Consider the following 19,699-nt stretch of genomic DNA (forward strand, 5'->3'; position numbering starts at 1 on the left):
GCCCAGCAGGTGGCGCTCAGAGCCAGCTTAGTGTCCCGTGAAAGTGTCACACTAGGACGGGGTGGCCAAACTTGCTTAATATAAGAGCCACATAAAATAAACGTCAGATGTTTGAGAGCTGCAAGACATGACGGTCAGACGTCTGAGAGCAGGCAGGCAGGAAGGAAAATAGATGGAGGAGGGAGGTGGAGAGAGGTGGAAAGAAAGCAACTTTAACCTTGCATTCATGTTCCAAGCCACCAGCTGGTTTGGCTTGGAGAAATGATGTAAAGAGACAAATGCTTTCTCCAAGCTGGTCGATGGGGCGGTGGGGGCTTCAAGAGCTGCACAATATGTCTGAAAGAGCCACATGTGACTCGCTAGCCACATTTTGACCACCCTGGACTATGACCTGAGAGACTCAGGTTTCAAACCCCACTCTGGGTGGGGGATGCCTTGATTTGGGGCCTCCCCAAAAGCACCTTTGAATGCTTTAGGCAAGGGGGGGGGGCTTGGCACGCCTGAAGCGCTTTGGGCCAGCCGGGGTTTGGCAGCCTTGTGCTTCACAGATCAGAACCTTGGGCCCGTTAAATGTTGCAGGAGGCGAGAGAGAGGGTGGTCCTTGTTGCTTCCCCAATGTGATGTCATCGCCCCCCCCCCCAATTCCCTTAGGGTTGCTAGAAGAATGAAGAGCAATATCCTGTTTCTTTCATAGAGGCTTAATGGGATGTTTTTCACCCGGTTATACATTTACCTCTCTGCACTGAGCACCTTCAGCCTTCCCTTTGCACAAATTAAACCCTCTACTAAAGGTGCAGATTTTTTTTTCCCCCGTCCATGCCAGCTGGCAACACAAACACTACCCCTACAGATTGCAAAGGCTTCTCCAAAGCAGTACACAACAACATTTATATCATCACATCCCCCTGGTTTGGTAAGCAGCGACAGTCATTAGCTGGACGATAAGACCGTCCTTGGTACAAAGACAAAAACAGCATCTGCCTTTCTGGAAGGAGGCATCGAGGCCGTTCCTGTCCGCAGTCAGGCAAACCTGGGCAAAAGCAATAACAAAAGGAAGATGGGTTGGAGAGAAGTGCTTTGCCTGCCCCACTTTGGGGAAAAATGGAATCTGGCAAGAGGGGAGAAAGGAATCCACCAGAGAGCTTCTTTTCCTCTCAGTGTAAAGACCTAAAGGATGCTTCTCAGCAAGGTGGTAAAAGCATGCCAAGTTGTCCAAGACAAAGAGATGCTCTTGAGACTCCACTGGAAGTCCTAAGCTGGGCGAACTCCAGCACAGTGAAGATGCCAGAAAGATGCTGCCCAAAAAGCGAGATGAGGCTTTTCATGGGATTACAAAGGAACTCCGCCCCCCCCCACCCCAGACCCTGATGACCAGAACGTGCTTTCAGCCAGGGTTCCTTTGAGCTCTTTCCCTTTGTTATTGCCACTGTCTTGCATCCATTGTTATACCTTACATGATACTTTGTATGTTTTAACTTCTCGTTTACTTTCCTTTCTCTTGAGATTTTTGTAGATTTGTAACAGCCAATGGCTAATTACAATAAATGGACTGACTAACTGACATATTGTGCGAAGTCCCCATTGCCCCATCAACTGGCTTGGAGAATGCATTCTCCGGCAGCTTGGAGAATGCATTTGAAGTTAAAGTTGCTTTCTTTCCATCTCCCCTTCCCTCCTCCATCTATTTTCCTTCCGACATCTGACGTTCATGTCTTTCAGCTCTCAAACATCTGATGTTTATTCTGCATGGCTCTTACATTAAGCAAGTTTGGTCACCCCAGCTGTAGCATATAGCCAAGGCTGCCCCTTACGCACTGCAGACAGGAAGTTAATTGATAGTCACCTAATGGTGTGCAAGCCATCTTTCTGGGATGCTTCTCAGTACACACGCACACGGGCCCTTCTGAAGAGCCCCTATCTCCTACAGCTATGAGGTCTTTAGGAAACCCCTTCCTCTCTGGAAACCACACAAGAGAATCTCTCCGTGCTCCCTGCTTTCGTGGGCACCCTTTCCTTAATAGAAGCCCCCGTTTGGCTCCCATCGCATGGCATCGATTGCGTCTCCCTCCGATCAACTTCCACCAGGCCACCTGACTTGCCTCGATCATCGCTTCCCATTAAGCAGAGAAGTCTTTTAATTTATTTGTCCGAGGCTAACCCCCGAGGCCTCCCCCCCACATTAGCCGCGATTGTGCACTGTGGCTCGGCCCGGTATTTTTAAACCGATGCAATTTCAGCCTCTGTGTGACTTTAATTAACTGTGACAAATTTCCCCCAAAAGCGCACTTGCAAATAACACATAATTTATGGGGGTCACTCAAGCAAAAATAAGAAAAGAAAGGGAGTGTTCGTGCCCTGTTAAACCAACCAAGACACATTTATTGCAGGGATTTAATGGCATCAACACGGGACCGGTGACCCTGTCTTCGTTTGCCCCATCAGTCGAACGCAGATGCATATAAGGTACAGACCTTCTTTGGAAACTTTAAACAGGTAATTAAGAACCGAGTTATAGCACAGCAAGGTAATTTCTCCAGCTGAACGGATGCTCCCAGTTCCATTTCTTGGCTCCTCAGCAATTTCCCCTGCCTCCCGTTTTGCCCTTGAGAGAATGAAACTAGCAAGCAGGGTTTTCTTTTTTCCCCTGAACACAGATGGGGATCATTGCCAAAGGCCTGACACGGGGAAACTTATTCCCTAGTTTGCAATAATCCTCCTGGGAAACACAACTGCCCTTTCTCCCTCCCAGACCAATAGGAAGCATCCTTGAAATCTGTTCACTGGGGCTGCCGGGGTGCTGGAGGGAAACCTCAGAGCCAAAATGGAGGCGAGGAGAACGAGAAACAGAGGACCACAGTCTGGGAGAGCCAGGCTGAAATCCCTGCTGTGCAATGGAAGCAAGCTGGGTGATCTTAGGCCAGTCACACTCCACCTCGCCTACTTCACAGGGTTGTTGTTAGGATATGACGGAGGAGAGGAGAATGATCGTAAGCTGCATTTGGTCTCCACGGGAGGGAAAGGCGGGGTAGAAAGGAAGTAAAAAATATTAAGCGCTGTACAAAATCTATCTTCAGCTCTCTGATGATGAGAGTTTTAGTGCCTTCTGAAATGGGAGGGATAAGCCTCCAGTGTCCCAATTAATCAGGTTTGAGAGCCAGTTTGGTGTAGTGGTTAAGTGCGTGGACTCTTATCTGGGAGAACCGGGTTTGATTCCCCACTCCTCCACTTGCAGCTGCTGCAATGGTCTTACGTCAGCCATAGCTCTGGCAGAGGTTGTCCTTGAAAGGGCAGCTGCTGTGAGAGCCCTCTCAGCCCCACCCACCTCACAGGGTGTCTGATGTGGGGGGAGAAGACATAGGAGATTGTGAGCCACTCTGAGTCTCTGATTCAGAGAGAAGGGCAGGGCATAAATCTGCAGTTGTCGTCTTCTTTAAGTCACATGCAGGACATTTTTTTAAAAAATGTAGCTTACCTGTAAAAAAGAAGTATAAAAAACAAAGGGGGAAGAAACTCAACCACAGAAACAGCGTGGTACTCAGAAGGTGGAGTATAACAAACTTAAAACTAACCAAGTATTTATTGCACAGCGTGAGAACTGACAATGAAAGACAAGGTAGATACATATACTAAAACCCAACCTATAGAAACTACATCAACTGAACGTGAATTGCATAACAGAAAAGCTCATGAAAAATCACTAAGCCGGACGTATTTTGGCTCTGAGCGCCTTCTTCGGCACCCTAAAACCAAAGAGCGCACACTTAAAACAAATTGTGAAAACTTAAGGGCCAGGTAGGTTTGTCGGATTTCAGCATGAGGGGGGGCTTCACATGAAAATCAGGCCTGTATGTAATTCTGAGCCAGCCCACAAAAAAGACAGCATCTCTCTGCAATCACTCGGTCTCTGGCCAAGCAGCCAGCATGTCTGGGAGGGCTCATGTCCATCAAAAGTGAAAAACTGCTAGCTGAGAAAATCAGCTACTTGCTTTTAGGCCTCTGAAGAAGGCTCTTGAAGCCAAAATGCGTCTGGTTTGTGGCTTTTTATGAGATATTCTGTTATGCGATTCATGTTCGGTTGATATACAGTTTTCTATAGGTTGGATTTTAGTATTTCTATTTCTATGTATCTATCTTACATAAGAACATTCAGTGTATATATACAATTTTTTGCCACTGTGTGACACAGAGTGTTGGACTGGATGGGCCATTGGCCTGATCCAACATGGCTTCTCTTATGTTCTTAAGCCATGTTAGATCAGGCCAATGGCCCATCCAGTCCAACACTCTGTGTCACACAGTAGCCAAAAAAACCAGGCGCCATCAGGAGGTCCATCAGTGGGGCCAGGACACTAGAAGCCCTCCCACTGTTGCCCCCCGCAACACCAAGTATACAGAGCATCACTGCCCCAGACAGTTCCACAATATGCTGTTGCTAATAGCCACTGATGGACCTCTGCTCCATATTTTTATCCAATCCCCTCTAGAAGCTGGCTATGCTTGTAGCCGCCACCACCTCCTGTGGCAGTGAATTCCATGCATTAATCACCCTTTGGGTGAAGAAGGACTTCCTTTTATCCGTTTTAACCCGACTGCTCAGCAATTTCATTGAATGTCCATGAGTTCTCGTATTGTGAAAAGGGAGAAAAGTATACTTCTTTCTCCCCCTTCTCTATCCCGTGCATAATCTTGTAAACCTCGATCATGTCACCCCTCAGTCGACATTTCTCCAAGCTAAAGCGCTAAAGAGATCTTCTTTTCCGTTGTCAATTTTGACACTGTGTAAAAATAATGACTTTTGTTATTTTTAAATTCATTATACTCAGCCTTCTGAATACTGACGCTTACCTGCGTAAACTCAAAAGACAGGGAGAAAAATCAAAAGGCCGGGCATACATTAGAAAGTCTACTTTAATTGGTACAAAACAGCATCTGCATAAATATCTCATAGCTTCAGCTTCTGGGCAGAGAGCTCGCGTTTCTTCGTTTCCCTCTGGCTTTTCTTGGCGTCCTGGATTTGCATTTTCACTTGATCTTGCAACTGAGAGAAGAACGCTCGGGAGGACTTCAAAGCCCCGTCTTTGCCAGCATCCTGCAAGAGAGCAATGTTGGGCGCACAATGGAGATGCTCTCTCAACACACACACACACAAAGCATGATGTATGGCCGTTCCCACCACTTGAATCGTTCCCGGAGAACGTTCGAGAGGGGCCCTCCCTCGTTTGTGTTCCGATTGATAACTCAATGGCAAAACAGCTGTTGTGTCACGCAGCACCTTTTTTCCCTTCCCCGGCAACGCAATAAATCCACAAAAAGCTGAAGGGACGTGGTCTGATCTACCCTCTTATGCTCAACGCATGTTAATAAGAGATAAGCGCAGCCTGCCAGTAGCTAATCCCTTTATCGCAGGGGGGCAAACAGCAACAGAGAGCTCTGGGTGAATTTTAAAAAGATCTCTTCCTCCCCGCCCCCCCCCCCTTCTTTCAAGTTGCTTGTCTCTAATGACTCTAGATTCGAATCCAGGAGTACCTGAAACACTGACAAGATTTTGGGGGATAAACTTTGGAGAGTCAAGGCTTGCTTCTTCAGATACAAACCGACAGAGAGCAGGAGGCGGCGTCTTTCTAACGCACTGATTTTGTGGCAATTGGTAAAAACGCTTTTGCGGGTAACCAAAGAGGTTGGGGGGAAACGAAGAAAAGCCTTGTATGTTTAAAAAAAAAATCCAGGTCAATTCTCAAAAAAGCTGAAATTATATTAAATCAATGAATCGTTAATGTACTAGACACACTTTTGATGCCCATCATGTAAAACAACAGGGAAAAATTGTTGCATTGTGTTATTCAGTGGTAGAATATCTAACCTTGAATGACATAATTCCAAATAATAAGTTGTATAGGGAGCTTTTATTCTTTTAATCTGATATTTTGAATTGTTGACAAATGATTGTGCTAGATGAATGCTTTCCTCCTTTGTAAATAAAGTATACATATATTCAGGGATGGCCAACGGTAGCTCTCCAGATGTTTTTTGCCTACAACCCCCATCAGCCTCAGCCAGCATGGCCAATGGTAGGCAAAAAAACATCTGGAGAGCTACCGTTGGCCACCCCTGATATATATATTAAAAAGCCTTGTATGTTAAAAAAAAATCCAGGTCAATTCCCGCAAAGCTGAAATTATATTAAATCAATAAATCTTTAATCAAATTGCAAATAAAAAACCCCAACGCATGCAAATCCACTGACTTTGGTTACATATATACTACCACAAGTGGAATTCTAGCAGGAGCTCCTTTGCATATTAGGCCACACACCCCTGATGTAGCCAATCCTCCAAGAGCTTTCAAAAAAGAGCGTTGTAATACCACCCCTGGATACTACATATATACTACCTTCCCCTAGTGGAAGGGTCCACGACCTTTTTCCAGCCTGCAGACACATTAGGAATTCTGACACAGAGTGGTAGGTGCCACCACAAAATGGCTGCCACAGGCTCCAAAAGAATGTGGACACCCCCCCCCCCCCCCCCCGGGGCAGACAACACAAAACTCTGCCCTTTGCCAGCTCCTTAAACAGACCTCTGCCTCAGCGCTCAGAGCCCCGGGGGGGAATTCCTCATGGGCAATGTGCTCCAGAAGGCACCCAGGACTTCCAGTGGCCTTACCTTGAGAAGAGATGCCCCGCCTGCTTTAAGCTTCTTTAACTGCCCTTCGGAAACCCGTTTCGCCAGCTTGGGGCTTTGCTCCGCCTTCCTCTCCAGCAGCTTCTGCCGCTTCTCCTTCTCCTTCAGCTTGATGCGCTTCAGCAGCTTCTTCTTCCTCCGCTCCCGTTTCTTGTCCGTGGAGGTCTTCTCGGCATCGGTTTTCATGTCCCCGGCTTTGGTCTTCTCCTGAAATACGGCCCACGGTTTAGGATCGAGGCGCTCCACATCCCATGCCTTTTGGGGCAGACGGGCTCTGGAGCACGCCAAGAAAGTGCCTAGCAGACTGCTGCCCTGGGCCTAGACTGTGGGGGCCACCATGGGCAAGCCCATGCGTGGTACAGCTGCAGATTCCACTCTTGTGGTGTCCCTCCAATGTCCCCTCCACTTAGCTTGTTCTGGGGCTGTTTGAATTGCCCAGTTTGCCCCCATATATCAACGCTGTGGAAGTTAGGTAAATTTTTCACACAAGGGGATTCATAGAATACAGTTCCTCTAAGAAACTGGCTACTTTGGAGTGGATTAATGGCATTAAACCTTCCCGGGGTCCATTCCTTCTCCCAAATCCTGTTGAGTCCAAGTCCCCCCGCCCCAATACCGCCTGGAACTTCCTACCCTGAACTTAGCAACTCTGTTTCTCTCACAGTTTGGCACTGCAGGTGGGCTGCCTCTGCTGCTGGAGGTTTCACTGAGCTCCTGTTTATAGGTTTCTCTGGGCCCAGAAACTGGGGGCCAGAGACCAGCTGTCCCTACATCAGCTCCACTGAGCTAATTTTAATTCATTTCCCCTGTCCGTAGTCCCTAGAAGCTGAGCGCTCATAACCAGCCTGTGTCTCCACTTGGCACAATGCGCGTTAACAGCTATTGGTGGATTTAAAAGGGGATCAAATCAGACAGATTCATAGAGGAGAGATCCATCCGTGGCTAGTAGGCCAGGGTGACTGAGAGGAACCTCCACATTCAGAGGCACTAAGCCTCTGAATCCCACACCCAGGAGGCAACATCAAGGGAAGGCCTCGGCCTTTCTGCCCTGTTGTTGGCCCTCCAGAGGAACTGGCTGGCCACTGTGTGAGACAGAAGGCTGGACTAGATGGACCCTCCCTGGTCTGACCCAGCAGGGCTCTTCTAATCTTCTTCTCAGGGGAAGGCCTTGGCCTCTTTGCCCTGTTGTTGGCCCTCCAGAGGAACTGGCTGGCCCCTGTGTGAGACAGGAGGCTGGACTAGATGGACCCTCCCTGGTCTGATCCAGCAGGGCTCTTCTGAGGTTATTCTCAGGGGAAGGCCTTGGCCTCTCTGCCCTGTGGCTGGTCCTTCAGAGGAACTGGCTGGCCCCTGTGTGAGAGAGGAGGCTAGACTAGATGGACCCTCCCTGGTCTGACCCAGCAGGGCTCTTCTGAGGTTCTCCTCAGGGGAAGGCCTCGGCCTCTTTGCCCTGTTGTTGGCTCTCCAGAGGAACTGGCTGGCCACTGTGTGAGACAGGAGGCTGGACTAGATGGACCCTCCCTGGTCTAACCCAGCAGGGCTCTTCTGATGTTCTTCTCAGGGGAAGGCCTCGGCCTCTCTGCCCTGTTGTTGGCCCTCCAGAGGAATTGGTTGGCCCCTGTGTGAGACAGGAGGCTGGACTAGATGGACCCTCCCTGGTCTGATCCAGCAGGGCTCTTCTGATGTTCTTCTCAGGGGAAGGCCTCAGCCTCTCTGCCCTGTTGTTGGCCCTCCAGAGGAACTGGCTGGCCACTATGTGAGACAGAAGGCTGGACTAGATGGACCCTCCCTGGTCTGATCCAGCAGGGCTCTTCTGATGATCTTCTCAGGGGAAGGCCTCGGCCTCTCTGCCCTGTTGTTGACCCTCCAGAGGAACTGGCTGGCCACTGTGTGAGACAGAAGGCTGGACTAGATGGACCCTCCCTGGTCTGATCCAGCAGGGCTCTTCTGAGGTTCTTCTCAGGGGAAGGCCTCAGCCTCTCTGCCCTGCTGTTGGCCCTCCAGAGGAACTGGTTGGCCACTGTGTGAGACAGAAGGCTGGACTAGATGGACCCTCCCTGGTCTGATCCAGCAGGGCTCTTCTGAGGTTATTCTCAGGGGAAGGCCTTGGCCTCTCTGCCCTGTGGCTGGTCCTTCAGAGGAACTGGCTGGCCCCTGTGTGAGAGAGGAGGCTGGACTAGATGGACCCTCCCTGGTCTGACCCAGCAGGGCTCTTCTGAGGTTCTCCTCAGGGGAAGGCCTCGGCCTCTTTGCCCTGTTGTTGGCTCTCCAGAGGAACTGGCTGGCCACTGTGTGAGACAGGAGGCTGGACTAGATGGACCCTCCCTGGTCTAACCCAGCAGGGCTCTTCTGATGTTCTTCTCAGGGGAAGGCCTCGGCCTCTCTGCCCTGTTGTTGGCCCTCCAGAGGAATTGGTTGGCCCCTGTGTGAGACAGGAGGCTGGACTAGATGGACCCTCCCTGGTCTGATCCAGCAGGGCTCTTCTGATGTTCTTCTCAGGGGAAGGCCTCAGCCTCTCTGCCCTGTTGTTGGCCCTCCAGAGGAACTGGCTGGCCACTATGTGAGACAGGAGGCTGCACTGGATGGACCCTCCCTGGTCTGACCCAGCAGGGCTCTTCTGATGTTCTTCTCAGGGGAAGGCCTCGGCCTCTCTGCCCTGTTGCTGGCTCTCCAGGGGAACTGGTTGGCCACTGTGTGAGACAAGAGGCTGGACTAGATGGACCCCCACTGGTCTGATCCAGAAGGGCTCTTCTGAGGTTCTTATGAAGGCCTCAACCTCTATGCCTTGTTGTTGGTCCTCCAGAGGAACTGGTTGGCCACTGTAAGAGACAGGATGCTGGACTAGATGGACCCCTGTTCTCATCTAGTAGGTTCTTTGTAAATTCTTAATTAAGGAGAATTTCAGAGTTTTATCTTACTTCTGCTAGTTTTAAGGAGCTGGGCTACTGGACACTTCTGCAGAATCACTTACCTTGATCTCCTCTGGAGCCAGGAGTGCGGCATCGCTAACGCTAACCGGCGCAACTTCCTCCATAGTTACTGCAGGGAGATTGGAGACTATTTTAACCTCTGGCACAGGCTAGAGGGAAAGAGAAAGGCACAATACGTTAAGTGGAGAAAGTTGCTGTATCGTTTAACTGAAGCAGAAGTACTTGGATTTCCCAAACCAATTTGTTGCCCATCAAAGGTAGTTTTAGTTTAGTTTAGTTTATTTGCAATTTGTATCCCGTCCTTCCCACCAGGTGGCTCAGGGCGGCTTACAGCATATAAAATCTAACGTAAGAATATAAAAGTTTAAACATAAATATTTAAACATTTCACACAGTTTACGTAATTAAAACATTAAAAACATACAGCGATCTTATAAAACTACACTCAGTTTCAAGTTTCAAGTGCCAGTTAGTTGTAAGCCAGCCGGAAGAGGACGGTCTTACAGGCCCTGCGGAATTGTAATGACTGCACGGATTCCTCTGTTCTTCAGAGCCATGCCAGGGATATGGGGGATGCATCAGATGCAAATCAAATGCACCTTTGTGACACCCGCCTGAACTCCAAGTTGTTCTTTTTTTTAAAACGCAGAATTATGTACCTGGACTTCAAATGCTGCTTCACTTACTGGTTTAGGTGTGAAGTGGAAATTGGAAAGAGCATCCAGCTTCAGAAAAAGAGCATCCATCATTTTCTGAATTTCTATATGTTCCGGTTTTTCTTCCTCTTCAGTTTTTTTCTGGGTGAAACAAGAATGTGGAGTTGATCAGCAGAAAAATACCGAGGAAAAACATACAACACAAGAGCCCTGCTGGATCAGACCAGTGAGGGTCCATCTAGTCCAGCCTCCAGTCTCACACACAGGCCAACCAGTTCCTCTGGAGGGCCAACCACAGTGCAGAGAGGCTGAGGCCTTCATAAGAACATCAGAAGAGCCCTGCTGGGTCAGACCAGTGAGGGTCCATCCAGTCCAGCCTCCTGTCTCACACAGTGGCCAACCAGTTCCTCTGAAGAGCCAACAACAGGGCAGAGAGGCTGAGGCCTTCCTCTGAGAAGAACATCAGAAGAGCCCTGCTGGATCAGACCAGGGAAGGTCCATCCAGTCCAGCCTCCTGTCTCACACAGAGGCCAACCAGTTCCTCTGAAGGGCCAACGACAGAGCAGAGAGGCCAAGGCCTTCCCCTGAGAAGAACATCAGAAGAGCCCTGCTGGGTCAGACCAGGGAGGGTCCATCTAGTCCAGCCTCCTGTCTCACACAGAGGCCAACCAGTTCCTCTGAAGAGCCAACAACAGGGCAGAGAGGCTGAGGCCTTCCCCTGAGAAGAACATCAGAAGAGCCCTGCTGGATCAGACTAGTGAGGGTCCATCTAGTCCAGCCTCCTGTCTCACAGAGGGGCTAACCAGTTCCTCTGGAGGGCCAACAACAGGACAGAGAGGCCGAGGTCTTCCCCTGAGAAGAACATCAGAAGAGCCCTGCTGGGTCAGACCAGGGAGGGTCCATCTAGTCCAGCCTCCTGTCTCACACAGAGGCCAACCAGTTCCTCTGAAGGGCCAACAACAGGGCAGAGAGGCCAAGGCTTTCCCCTGAGAAGAACATCAGAAGAGCCCTGCTGGGTCAGACCAGTGAGGGTCCATCTAGTCCAGCCTCTTGTCTCACAGAGGGGCTAACCAGTTCCTCTGGAGGGCCAACAACAGGGCAGAGAGGCCAAGGCTTTCCCCTGAGAAGAACATCAGAAGAGCCCTGCTGGGTCAGACCAGTGAGGGTCCATCTAGTCCAGCCTCTTGTCTCACAGAGGGGCTAACCAGTTCCTCTGAAGGGCCAACAACAGGGCAGAGAGGCCAAGGCTTTCCCCTGAGAAGAACATCAGAAGAGCCCTGCTGGGTCAGACCAGTGAGGGTCCATCTAGTCCAGCCTCTTGTCTCACAGAGGGGCTAACCAGTTCCTCTGGAGGGCCAACAACAGGGCAGAGAGGCTGGGGCCTTCCCCTGAGAAGAACATCAGAAGAGCCCTGCTGGATCAGACCAGTGAGGGTCCATCTAGTCCAGCCTCTTGTCTCACAGAGGGGCCAGCCATTTCCTCTGGAGGGCCAACAACAGGGCAGAGAGGCCAAGGCCTTCCCCTGAGAAGAACATCAGAAGAGCCCTGCTGGGTCAGACCAGTGAGGGTCCATCTAGTCCAGCCTCCTGTCTCATACAGTGGCCAGCCATTTCCTCTGGAGGGCCAACAACAGGGCAGAGAGGCCATGACTAGAAGTGTGCCTGCACACCAAAGCTTATACCCAGAATAAAACCTGGTTGGTCTTAAAGGTGCCACTGGACTTAAACTTCGTTCTGTTGCCTCAGACCAGCATGGCTACTTGTCCTGACTCTATGTCAAAACAACGTCAGTGTGCATCAGTTTGGATATTCAGACAGATACTGAAGTCAAAGAAAAGGCCTCAAGGGCCATTGTGGGTCACCCCAGAGTTAAGAAACAGCCCATACAAATACACTCGCCTTTGAAACCACACCTGGTTAAGTTTCAGGAACTCCTGCTCATAGATTTCAGCGAGGCTTAATTTGCTCTTCTCGTGATCCAGGGTCAGGCGCTTCTTGTACTCGTAGGGATCCTCCTTCGGTTTTTCTTTCCGTACAACATCATCCCAAGCCTGAAAACAAAGACGTCGGAAAGATACAGATGTGAGGAGATAAGTGTGGCCCTCGAAGCAGCGAAGAAGAAGAAGATATTGGATTTATATCCCACCCTCCACTCCGAAGAGTCTCAGAGCAGCTCACAATCTCCTTTCCCTTCCTCCCCCACAACAGACACCCTGTGAGGTAGATGAAGATATTGGATTTATATCCCACCCTCCACTCCGAAGAGTCTCAGAGCGGCTCACAATCTCCTTTCCCTTCCTCCCCCACAACAGACACCCTGTGAGGTAGATGAAGATATTGGATTTATATCCCGCCCTCCACTCTGAAGAGTCTCAGAGCGGCTCACAATCTCCTTTCCCTTCCTCCCCCACAACAGACACCCTGTGAGGTAGATGAAGATATTGGATTTATATCCCGCCCTCCACTCCGAAGAGTCTCAGAGCGGCTCACAATCTCCCTTCCCTTCCTCCCCCACAACAGACACCCTGTGAGGTAGATGAAGATATTGGATTTATATCCCGCCCTCCACTCCGAAGAGTCTCAGAGCGGCTCACAATCTCCTTTCCCTTCCTCCCCCACAACAGACACCCTGTGAGGTGGGTGGGGCTGGAGAGGGCTCTCCCAGCAGCTGCCCTTTCAAGGACAACCTCTGCCAGAGCTATGGCTAACCCAAGGCCATTCCAGCAGCTGCAAGTGGAGGAGTGGGGAATCAAACCCAGTTCTCCCAGATAAGAGTCCTCACACTTAACCACTACACCAAACTTGCTCTGAGAAAGGTGTCAGAGTTTGGAAGAGAGACCACCAAGGAAGGCTCTGCAGAGGAAGGCAATGGCCAACCACCTCGGCTTCTCACAGGCCTTGAAAGCCCCTTGCTGGGGTCCCAATAAATTGGAAGCTAAGTAGGGTCAGTACTTGGAAGAGAGACCACCAAGGAAGCCTCTGCAGAGGAAGGCAATGGCCAACCAATGTAAGTCAGCTGTGACCCGACGGCACTTTAGACATGCACAAGACGGTAAACCTACAAGTTTGTTCAGGCGAACAAGCCCTTATCTCCCCTCCCCCTAAGAAGTGGAATCATAGAATCCTAGAGTTGGAAGGGACCTCTAGGGTCATCTAGTTCAACCCCCTGCACAATGCAGGAAACTCACAAACACCTTCCCCCAGATTCACAGGATCCGCATTGCTGTCAGATGGCCATCCAGCCTCTGTTGAAAAACCTCCAAGGAAGGAGAAACCCCCGCTCCATCGCCTCATCTCAGTGGGACAGCCCAGGACAGCTCGATCCCGTCAGATCTCCGAAGCGAAGCAGGGTCAGCCCTGACTAGTATTTGGAAGGGCGACCTCCAAGGAATACCAGGGTCATGACGTAGAGGCAGCCAAGGGCAAACCACTTCTGAAGCATCTCTTGCCTTTAAAAAGCCCCCTAGCGGTGCGTAACACGAAAAGAGCTAGAATTTCTGGCTGCCAGACAGTCTTAGGATCTCCTGATTATACTACACACACTGCCATATGATAATTATTAACGGGGAAACTGGAACGGGCGGGGTTTCTACACATGCAGCTGCAGCACACCCTCCCCCGCCCCCGCAACCAGATAGCATTGCCCACACGTCATCAGCGCTAATAACCTGATCTTTTATCCTCCTCTTGATGACCTCTTCCAGCTCCATCGTAGTCTCCTCTGTGATCACAGGAGCTGAGAAGAAAGGGAAAGGAGTTGGTGGAAGAATTTCTGAGCAGCCTGTCCCTGTTGCCATGGGACACTCGGTGACGTAGCATCAGCCTTTCTAATCCAGCCTGGCACGTTTTAATCGGACTGTCATGACTGGCAACACACAGGCACAAGGAGGGCATTCTCCATTATACAAAAGAGAAGTTCAGAAAGGCTTTAAAGGGTAACATTTATTCCATTTTTGTGCTTTCTTTGGATAGTAGCTCACTTCTTCCGATACGGCGAGAAGAAAGGAATTTCTCTACCTCACTTTTCTACTCCTTTAATTTTCTGTAAAAATGAGGTAGAGGAGTTCCTTTGTCTCACTGTATCTGAAGAAGTGAGCTCTGTCTCAAGAAAGCGCATACTGGAATAAATCTCGCTAGTCGCCAAGGTGCCAAGGGACTTCTGTTTGGCTACAACAGATAAACACGGCTACCCCACTCAGCTACAGAATGAAGCCGCCAATGTAAAATGGCTTCCAGGCATGTGAGAGTTACCCATTTTGACGGCGTGGTCAAAGAGCAACGTCTCCTCCAGGAGGCTGTTTTCGGGCCGCTTCTGCCCCGTCACTTCTCCTCTCAGCTGCCAAGACTTCTCCTTCAGCAACTCTTCTTCGAGTGATTTTATTCTCTCGCTCAGCTGCAAGAGAACGGTCACTCCTGAGTCGGTGCCCAAGATGCTTTGGGGCTCTTGGGGACTCACGACGTTTCTGTGAATCTGAAGCTTTTGTCTTCGGTTAAACTGGGGGTGGTGGAGATTGAGGGGAGGGGGGCTTATATTTTGAGTTATCGAAAGAGAGATGCATTTGGGCCCCCAGCCGGCCTTACCTTTTCCTGCCTTTTTTCAAAGGAGGATTTTGTTTCAGGGGAACGGCTCGTCTTCCCCTCTGAGGTGTCTGGCTCGTCTTCCTCATCGCTGTCCAACGACAAGGCAAACGTCACTCTTTTAGAACCCCCTTTCTTCCTTTCCTTCCCCCGTGGCTCTTGGATTCCATCTGTGTCCTCCATTCTGTCATTAAACAACATTTTCAAGGGAAAAAAGGATCTCATTTGATTTCTGAAGCACTCAGCAGGCATTTCCACACTGAAAACAGTCCCTCAGACGGGGAAACTAAGGTCACCCAGCGAGCTTCCATGGCAATAGTGGGGATTCGAACCTGGGTCTCCAAAGTACTAGTCCAGTACTCTTAACCACTACACTAGCTCTCTGTTCAAGACATAAAGGGAAATTTGGACCTACCTTCTAAATGCTGGAAGAGTCCCGTGGCGCAGAGTGTTAAAGCTGCAGTACTGCAGTCCTAAGCTCTGCTAACTACCTGAGTTCAATCCCCAGCGGAAGCCAGGTTTTCAGGTAGCTGGCTCGAGGTTGACTCGGCCTTCCATCCTTCCGAGGTCGGTCAAATGAGTACCCAGCTTGCTGGAGGGAAAGTGTAGATGACTAGGGAAGGCAATAGCAAACCACCCCATAACAAAAAGTCTGCCGTTAAAATGTTGTGAAAGCAACGTCACCCCAGAGTCGGAAACGACTGGTGCTTGCACAGGGGACCTTTCCTTTCCTTTTCCTCTAAATACTGAAGCCATATGAATTCTCTGCTAGTTAATCTCAAATCTCATGAGACAACACTTGTGGTTAAGGTGACCAAACATCGAATCAAAGAATCGGAAGGGACCTCCAGGGTCATCTAGTCCGCCTCCCCCTGCACAATGCAGGAAATTCATAACTACCTTCCCCCCACACCACCAGTGACTCCATGCCCAGAAAACGACAAAAACATCCAGGATCCCTGGGCAAACTGGCCTGGAGAAAAATTGCTTCCAGACCCCAAAATGCATCCAGAAAAACAGCATTTGCCCTGAGAGCCAGTGTGATAACACCGTGTCATAAAGTGTTTGGCTACAATCTGGGAACCGCAGATTCAAATGTGCACTCTGCCACAGAAGGTCTCTGGGTGATGTTGGGATTAGTCTCTCAACCTCATCTACCTCACAGGCAGATTCAACACCAGTAGCATTTTAGAGACGCACAAGATTCTTGCAGTATAAGCTTCTAAGAGTTGAAGTTCCCTTCACCAGATACTGCACAAGATTGTTGCGAGGATAAAATGGAGTCTTAGGAAACTGCGGAGTTCTGACTACTCTTAAGGCAACAAGAAATGGCTCCACCAGCCAGCCACCTACATGTCATCTGCTCCGTTGTCATCTTCCTCTTCAGCTTCGGAGTCTTCTCCCCTGCTCTGGTCATCGTCGTCATCACAGCCTAGACGGTCGCCCGTGAAATCTTTGGGCTCGTCAACGGGATCAAAATAATCTCGGTATTTGAGATCACGAGAGCTTTTAGGCGGCTGAGGGAGACAGAGGAAAAAAAATCAGGACAAGGTTCAGAAGGGAATGGATGAACTTCAAGATAACGCCAGAGCAATAATTACGGGGAAAGGAACTGAGGACTGGATAAACACATTCAACATGAACTGAAGAACCAAAGGGGTTCCACTAGAAGCAAGGCCGAGTGACTTTTAAACTGTGGCCAGTTCTGTTAGCTATAAACTAAGCAAGTTCAGATGTGGCAGAAATTAGTCAATCAGTGCAGGGAAGTCAGTCAACATTTTTGGAGATTCATCACAGTGGTAGTTTCTGTTCTCGCTTTAGTCATAAGTGCATAAGAAGAGCCCTTGCTGGATTAGACCAGTGGTCCATCCAGTTTAGCATCTTGTCTCACAATGGCCAACCAGTTCCTCTGGAGGGCCAGCAACAGGGCAGAGAGGCCGAGGCCTTCCCCTGATGTTAATAAATTAAAAACATCAGAAGAGTGGTGTAGTTTGGAACGAAGACCTTGCTGCAGAAACTTGGGGGGCCTACATTTCTGGTGTTCTGTTATAGGGAGAGGCTACCTGGGGGGGAGAAGGATTTGAAAGACTTGCCCTTCCAAACGTCCTTCTCTGGGATTCTACAAGCTCTCAGAATTGACAAGTGCACAGCAGTTTAACTAACTGCTTCTCAACTCTCTTACCTTTGTCTTGGCTTCCCCAAATTCCACATCCTCCTCGTCATCGTCTTCAGAGAGCACGTCCTCAAAGTAATCGATGTCCTCGTCTTCGTCCCCATCGCTGTCCTCCTTCCTGCCTTCTTTTTTCTCTGCCGCGTCCAGAGCCGCCTCCATCTCGGCCAGCTTGAAGAACCTGTCGTCCACGATAGACGCTTCCCCTCTCTTTTTCACAGCGGGCTTTGACCGTCGGGTCTGTCGTTCCAGCTTGTCGATGTCAAAATCGATATCGGAATCCTCGTCGCTGAACTCGGGGTCCACCCTTGCTCCGAGTTTACTTCTCTTTTCGTCACGGTCGCTTTCCTCTTCCACAGGATCGACGCTGTGGTCCTCCATCTGGACTTCATTGTCCGTCTCCTGTTCATTGTCCTCCGAGAGATACTCCTCCTCCGGTTCTGGGAGAAGCCAGAGGTCCTCCTCGGTGACGCTTCTAGCAACAGCCGCCTTGAAGTAGCTGAGGACCGCATCATTCTGCAGCTCCAGCTGCTGCCAGATCTGCTCTTCATCGAAGTTGGCTATCACCAGTTCATTCAAAGGGCTCCCTGGGAGAGTCTCAGGCCTGAGCGCTTTGTGGAAATCGTACAGCGTTTTCGTTAGCGAGTTGAGATTGGCTGCGAGTCCGTCCTGGACTCTGAAAGGTGAAACGAGAAATTAAATGTTAAGAATTTGATGGCAGTCAAGCCACAGAAGACAGGAATTAGTCTGTCTGAATGAGAACCGAGGCCAATTTTCACCCTCAGTCCGTTTCATAGATGAAGCTGCCTTACACTGAATCAGACCACCCGCCCATCACAGTCAGTATTGCCTGCTCAAACTGGCAGCTGCTCTCCTGGGACTCAGGTGTGTTTCTTTCACACACCCGCCTGGTCTTTTTTAACTGCAGATATCAGGGATTGAAGCTGGGACCTTCTGCGTGCCAAGCAGAGGTTCTTCCACTGAATCACAGACATTCCCCAAATTTATGAACTATGAAGCTGCCATTTACTGAGTCAGAACCTTGATCCATCAAGGTCAATATTGTCTACTCTGTCTGGCAGCTGCTCTCCGGGGTCTCATGTAGAGAGGTCTTTCATATCACTTATCACCTAATGCCCATCAGCCTTTTTTGCACGCTCTCAAGTTCCATTATTTCAGGAGAGGAAGAGAAAGTTCTCTTTCTCAATTCTCTTCATGTAATGTAAGTTTTAAAAATATAACTTTTATATAAAAATATAACTGTAAACCATCCCGAGCCCACTTCCAGGAAAGAGAGGGATATAAATCTAAAAATTATATTAAACTGCATTTGTCATTGAGACACAAGGGAGATGACAGAGAACAGCAAGAGAAAGGAAAAGAAGTGCAATCACACGGTATAGAGGACATCCAACAAACAAGGCAATAGGATACAAAACTGCACGCAAATAGCAAGCTCTCTCTGCCTTTAGTCCTTGTAAATTTTTGTAAACGATTAGCCTTTGTAAAGATTTGCATCCAACTTTCTTTATACTGAATATTCCCATCTAACCCACTTCACCAGGTAAGAGAAGAGATCCACCTATACCATCCTTGAAATATTTCTGAATGTTAGCAATCACCCCCTTAAAAAAATTACACTTAAATTTTATTATTGTACATAAAGGTCACCAGGTCCGTCGGGTTGCCAGCTCCAGGCTGGGAAAATCCTGGAGATTTGGGGATGGAGATTAGGAAGGGCAGGGACCTCAGTGGGGTACAATGCCATTCTGAGTCCAACCTCCCAAGCATCCATTTCCTCCAGGGGAACTGATCTCTGCAATCTGGAGATGAGCTGTAATTCCAGGGGATCCCCAGGTCCCACCTGGAGGATGGCATCCCTGTGACATCCCCCCCTGGAATATCTGGGGGGGGGATCCCTAGCCTTGCATCTGAGTAAATGCAGCAGCTTCCCAGCCTAGCCCACCTCGCAGGGCTGCTGTGCAAATCACACCCAGGCACGCCGCGCTTGCAGAAAGTGGCATCGTAGGCAGGGAGGAAGGGAATCAGCTGCCCACCCCTCTGCAAGGCACGTGCGAGGGAGAGAAGGGGGCCTCGGCTGCCCTCACCTGAGAAAGCGCTCCGGCTGGGCCGCGGCGGCGTGGAGGGTCTCCAGGCAACGCTCCAGCCCTCCGCGCGGAACCCCAGTCGCTGCTGCTGCTGCTGCGACATTCGCGGCCATCCTTGCTGTCTCGCCCGGCTTCCGGTGAGCTTCGGGTCTGGCGGCGTGCAGCACCCAAAAGGCTCCGGGCGGGAACACAGAAAGCGGAAAGGAAAGTTCCGCTTACGAAACGAACGGCGGCCGCTTTTCTTTGTCTGGTTTTTGGGTTGCGTTGAGTAGGATAGATAGATATTTCCATTTTTTCCCTCGCAACCCTATAGGATGGGGCGGGCTAGAAGTCAGCCTGCACCCTGTGGCCCGTTGAATTTGGGGCACAGAGGCCTGGGTTCGAATTCTCCCTTAATCATGAAATGCACTAGAACAGGGGTGGCTAAGGGTAGCTCTCCAGATTTTTTTTTGCCTACAACTCCCATCAGCCCCAGCCAGCATGGTCAATGTCTGGGGCTGATGGGAGTTGTAGGCAAAAAAAAAACATCTGGAGAGCTACCCTTGGCCACCCCAGCACTAGAAGACCCATTGATTGAT

The 19,699-nt window shown here is 49.8% G+C and overlaps 1 protein-coding gene across 1 annotated transcript; it reads right to left on the minus strand.

Moving 5' to 3' along the window:
* Window positions 1-4,890: 4,890 nt before the first annotated feature.
* Window positions 4,891-19,294, minus strand: MPHOSPH10 (M-phase phosphoprotein 10). The gene is made up of 11 exons (XM_060260173.1): window positions 19,122-19,294; window positions 17,026-17,689; window positions 16,197-16,360; window positions 14,847-15,027; window positions 14,517-14,658; window positions 13,934-14,001; window positions 12,179-12,316; window positions 10,297-10,407; window positions 9,652-9,759; window positions 6,663-6,887; window positions 4,891-5,089 (listed from the first exon to the last, which is right to left on the minus strand). Exons 1-11 carry the CDS (start codon window positions 19,232-19,234, stop codon window positions 4,943-4,945), a joined length of 2,061 nt encoding a protein of 686 aa, XP_060116156.1. The 5' UTR covers window positions 19,235-19,294; the 3' UTR covers window positions 4,891-4,942.
* Window positions 19,295-19,699: the final 405 nt, after the last annotated feature.

This window comes from Heteronotia binoei, chromosome 19 (assembly GCF_032191835.1).
Source record: "Heteronotia binoei isolate CCM8104 ecotype False Entrance Well chromosome 19, APGP_CSIRO_Hbin_v1, whole genome shotgun sequence".
Taxonomy (NCBI): Eukaryota; Metazoa; Chordata; class Lepidosauria; order Squamata; family Gekkonidae; genus Heteronotia; species Heteronotia binoei.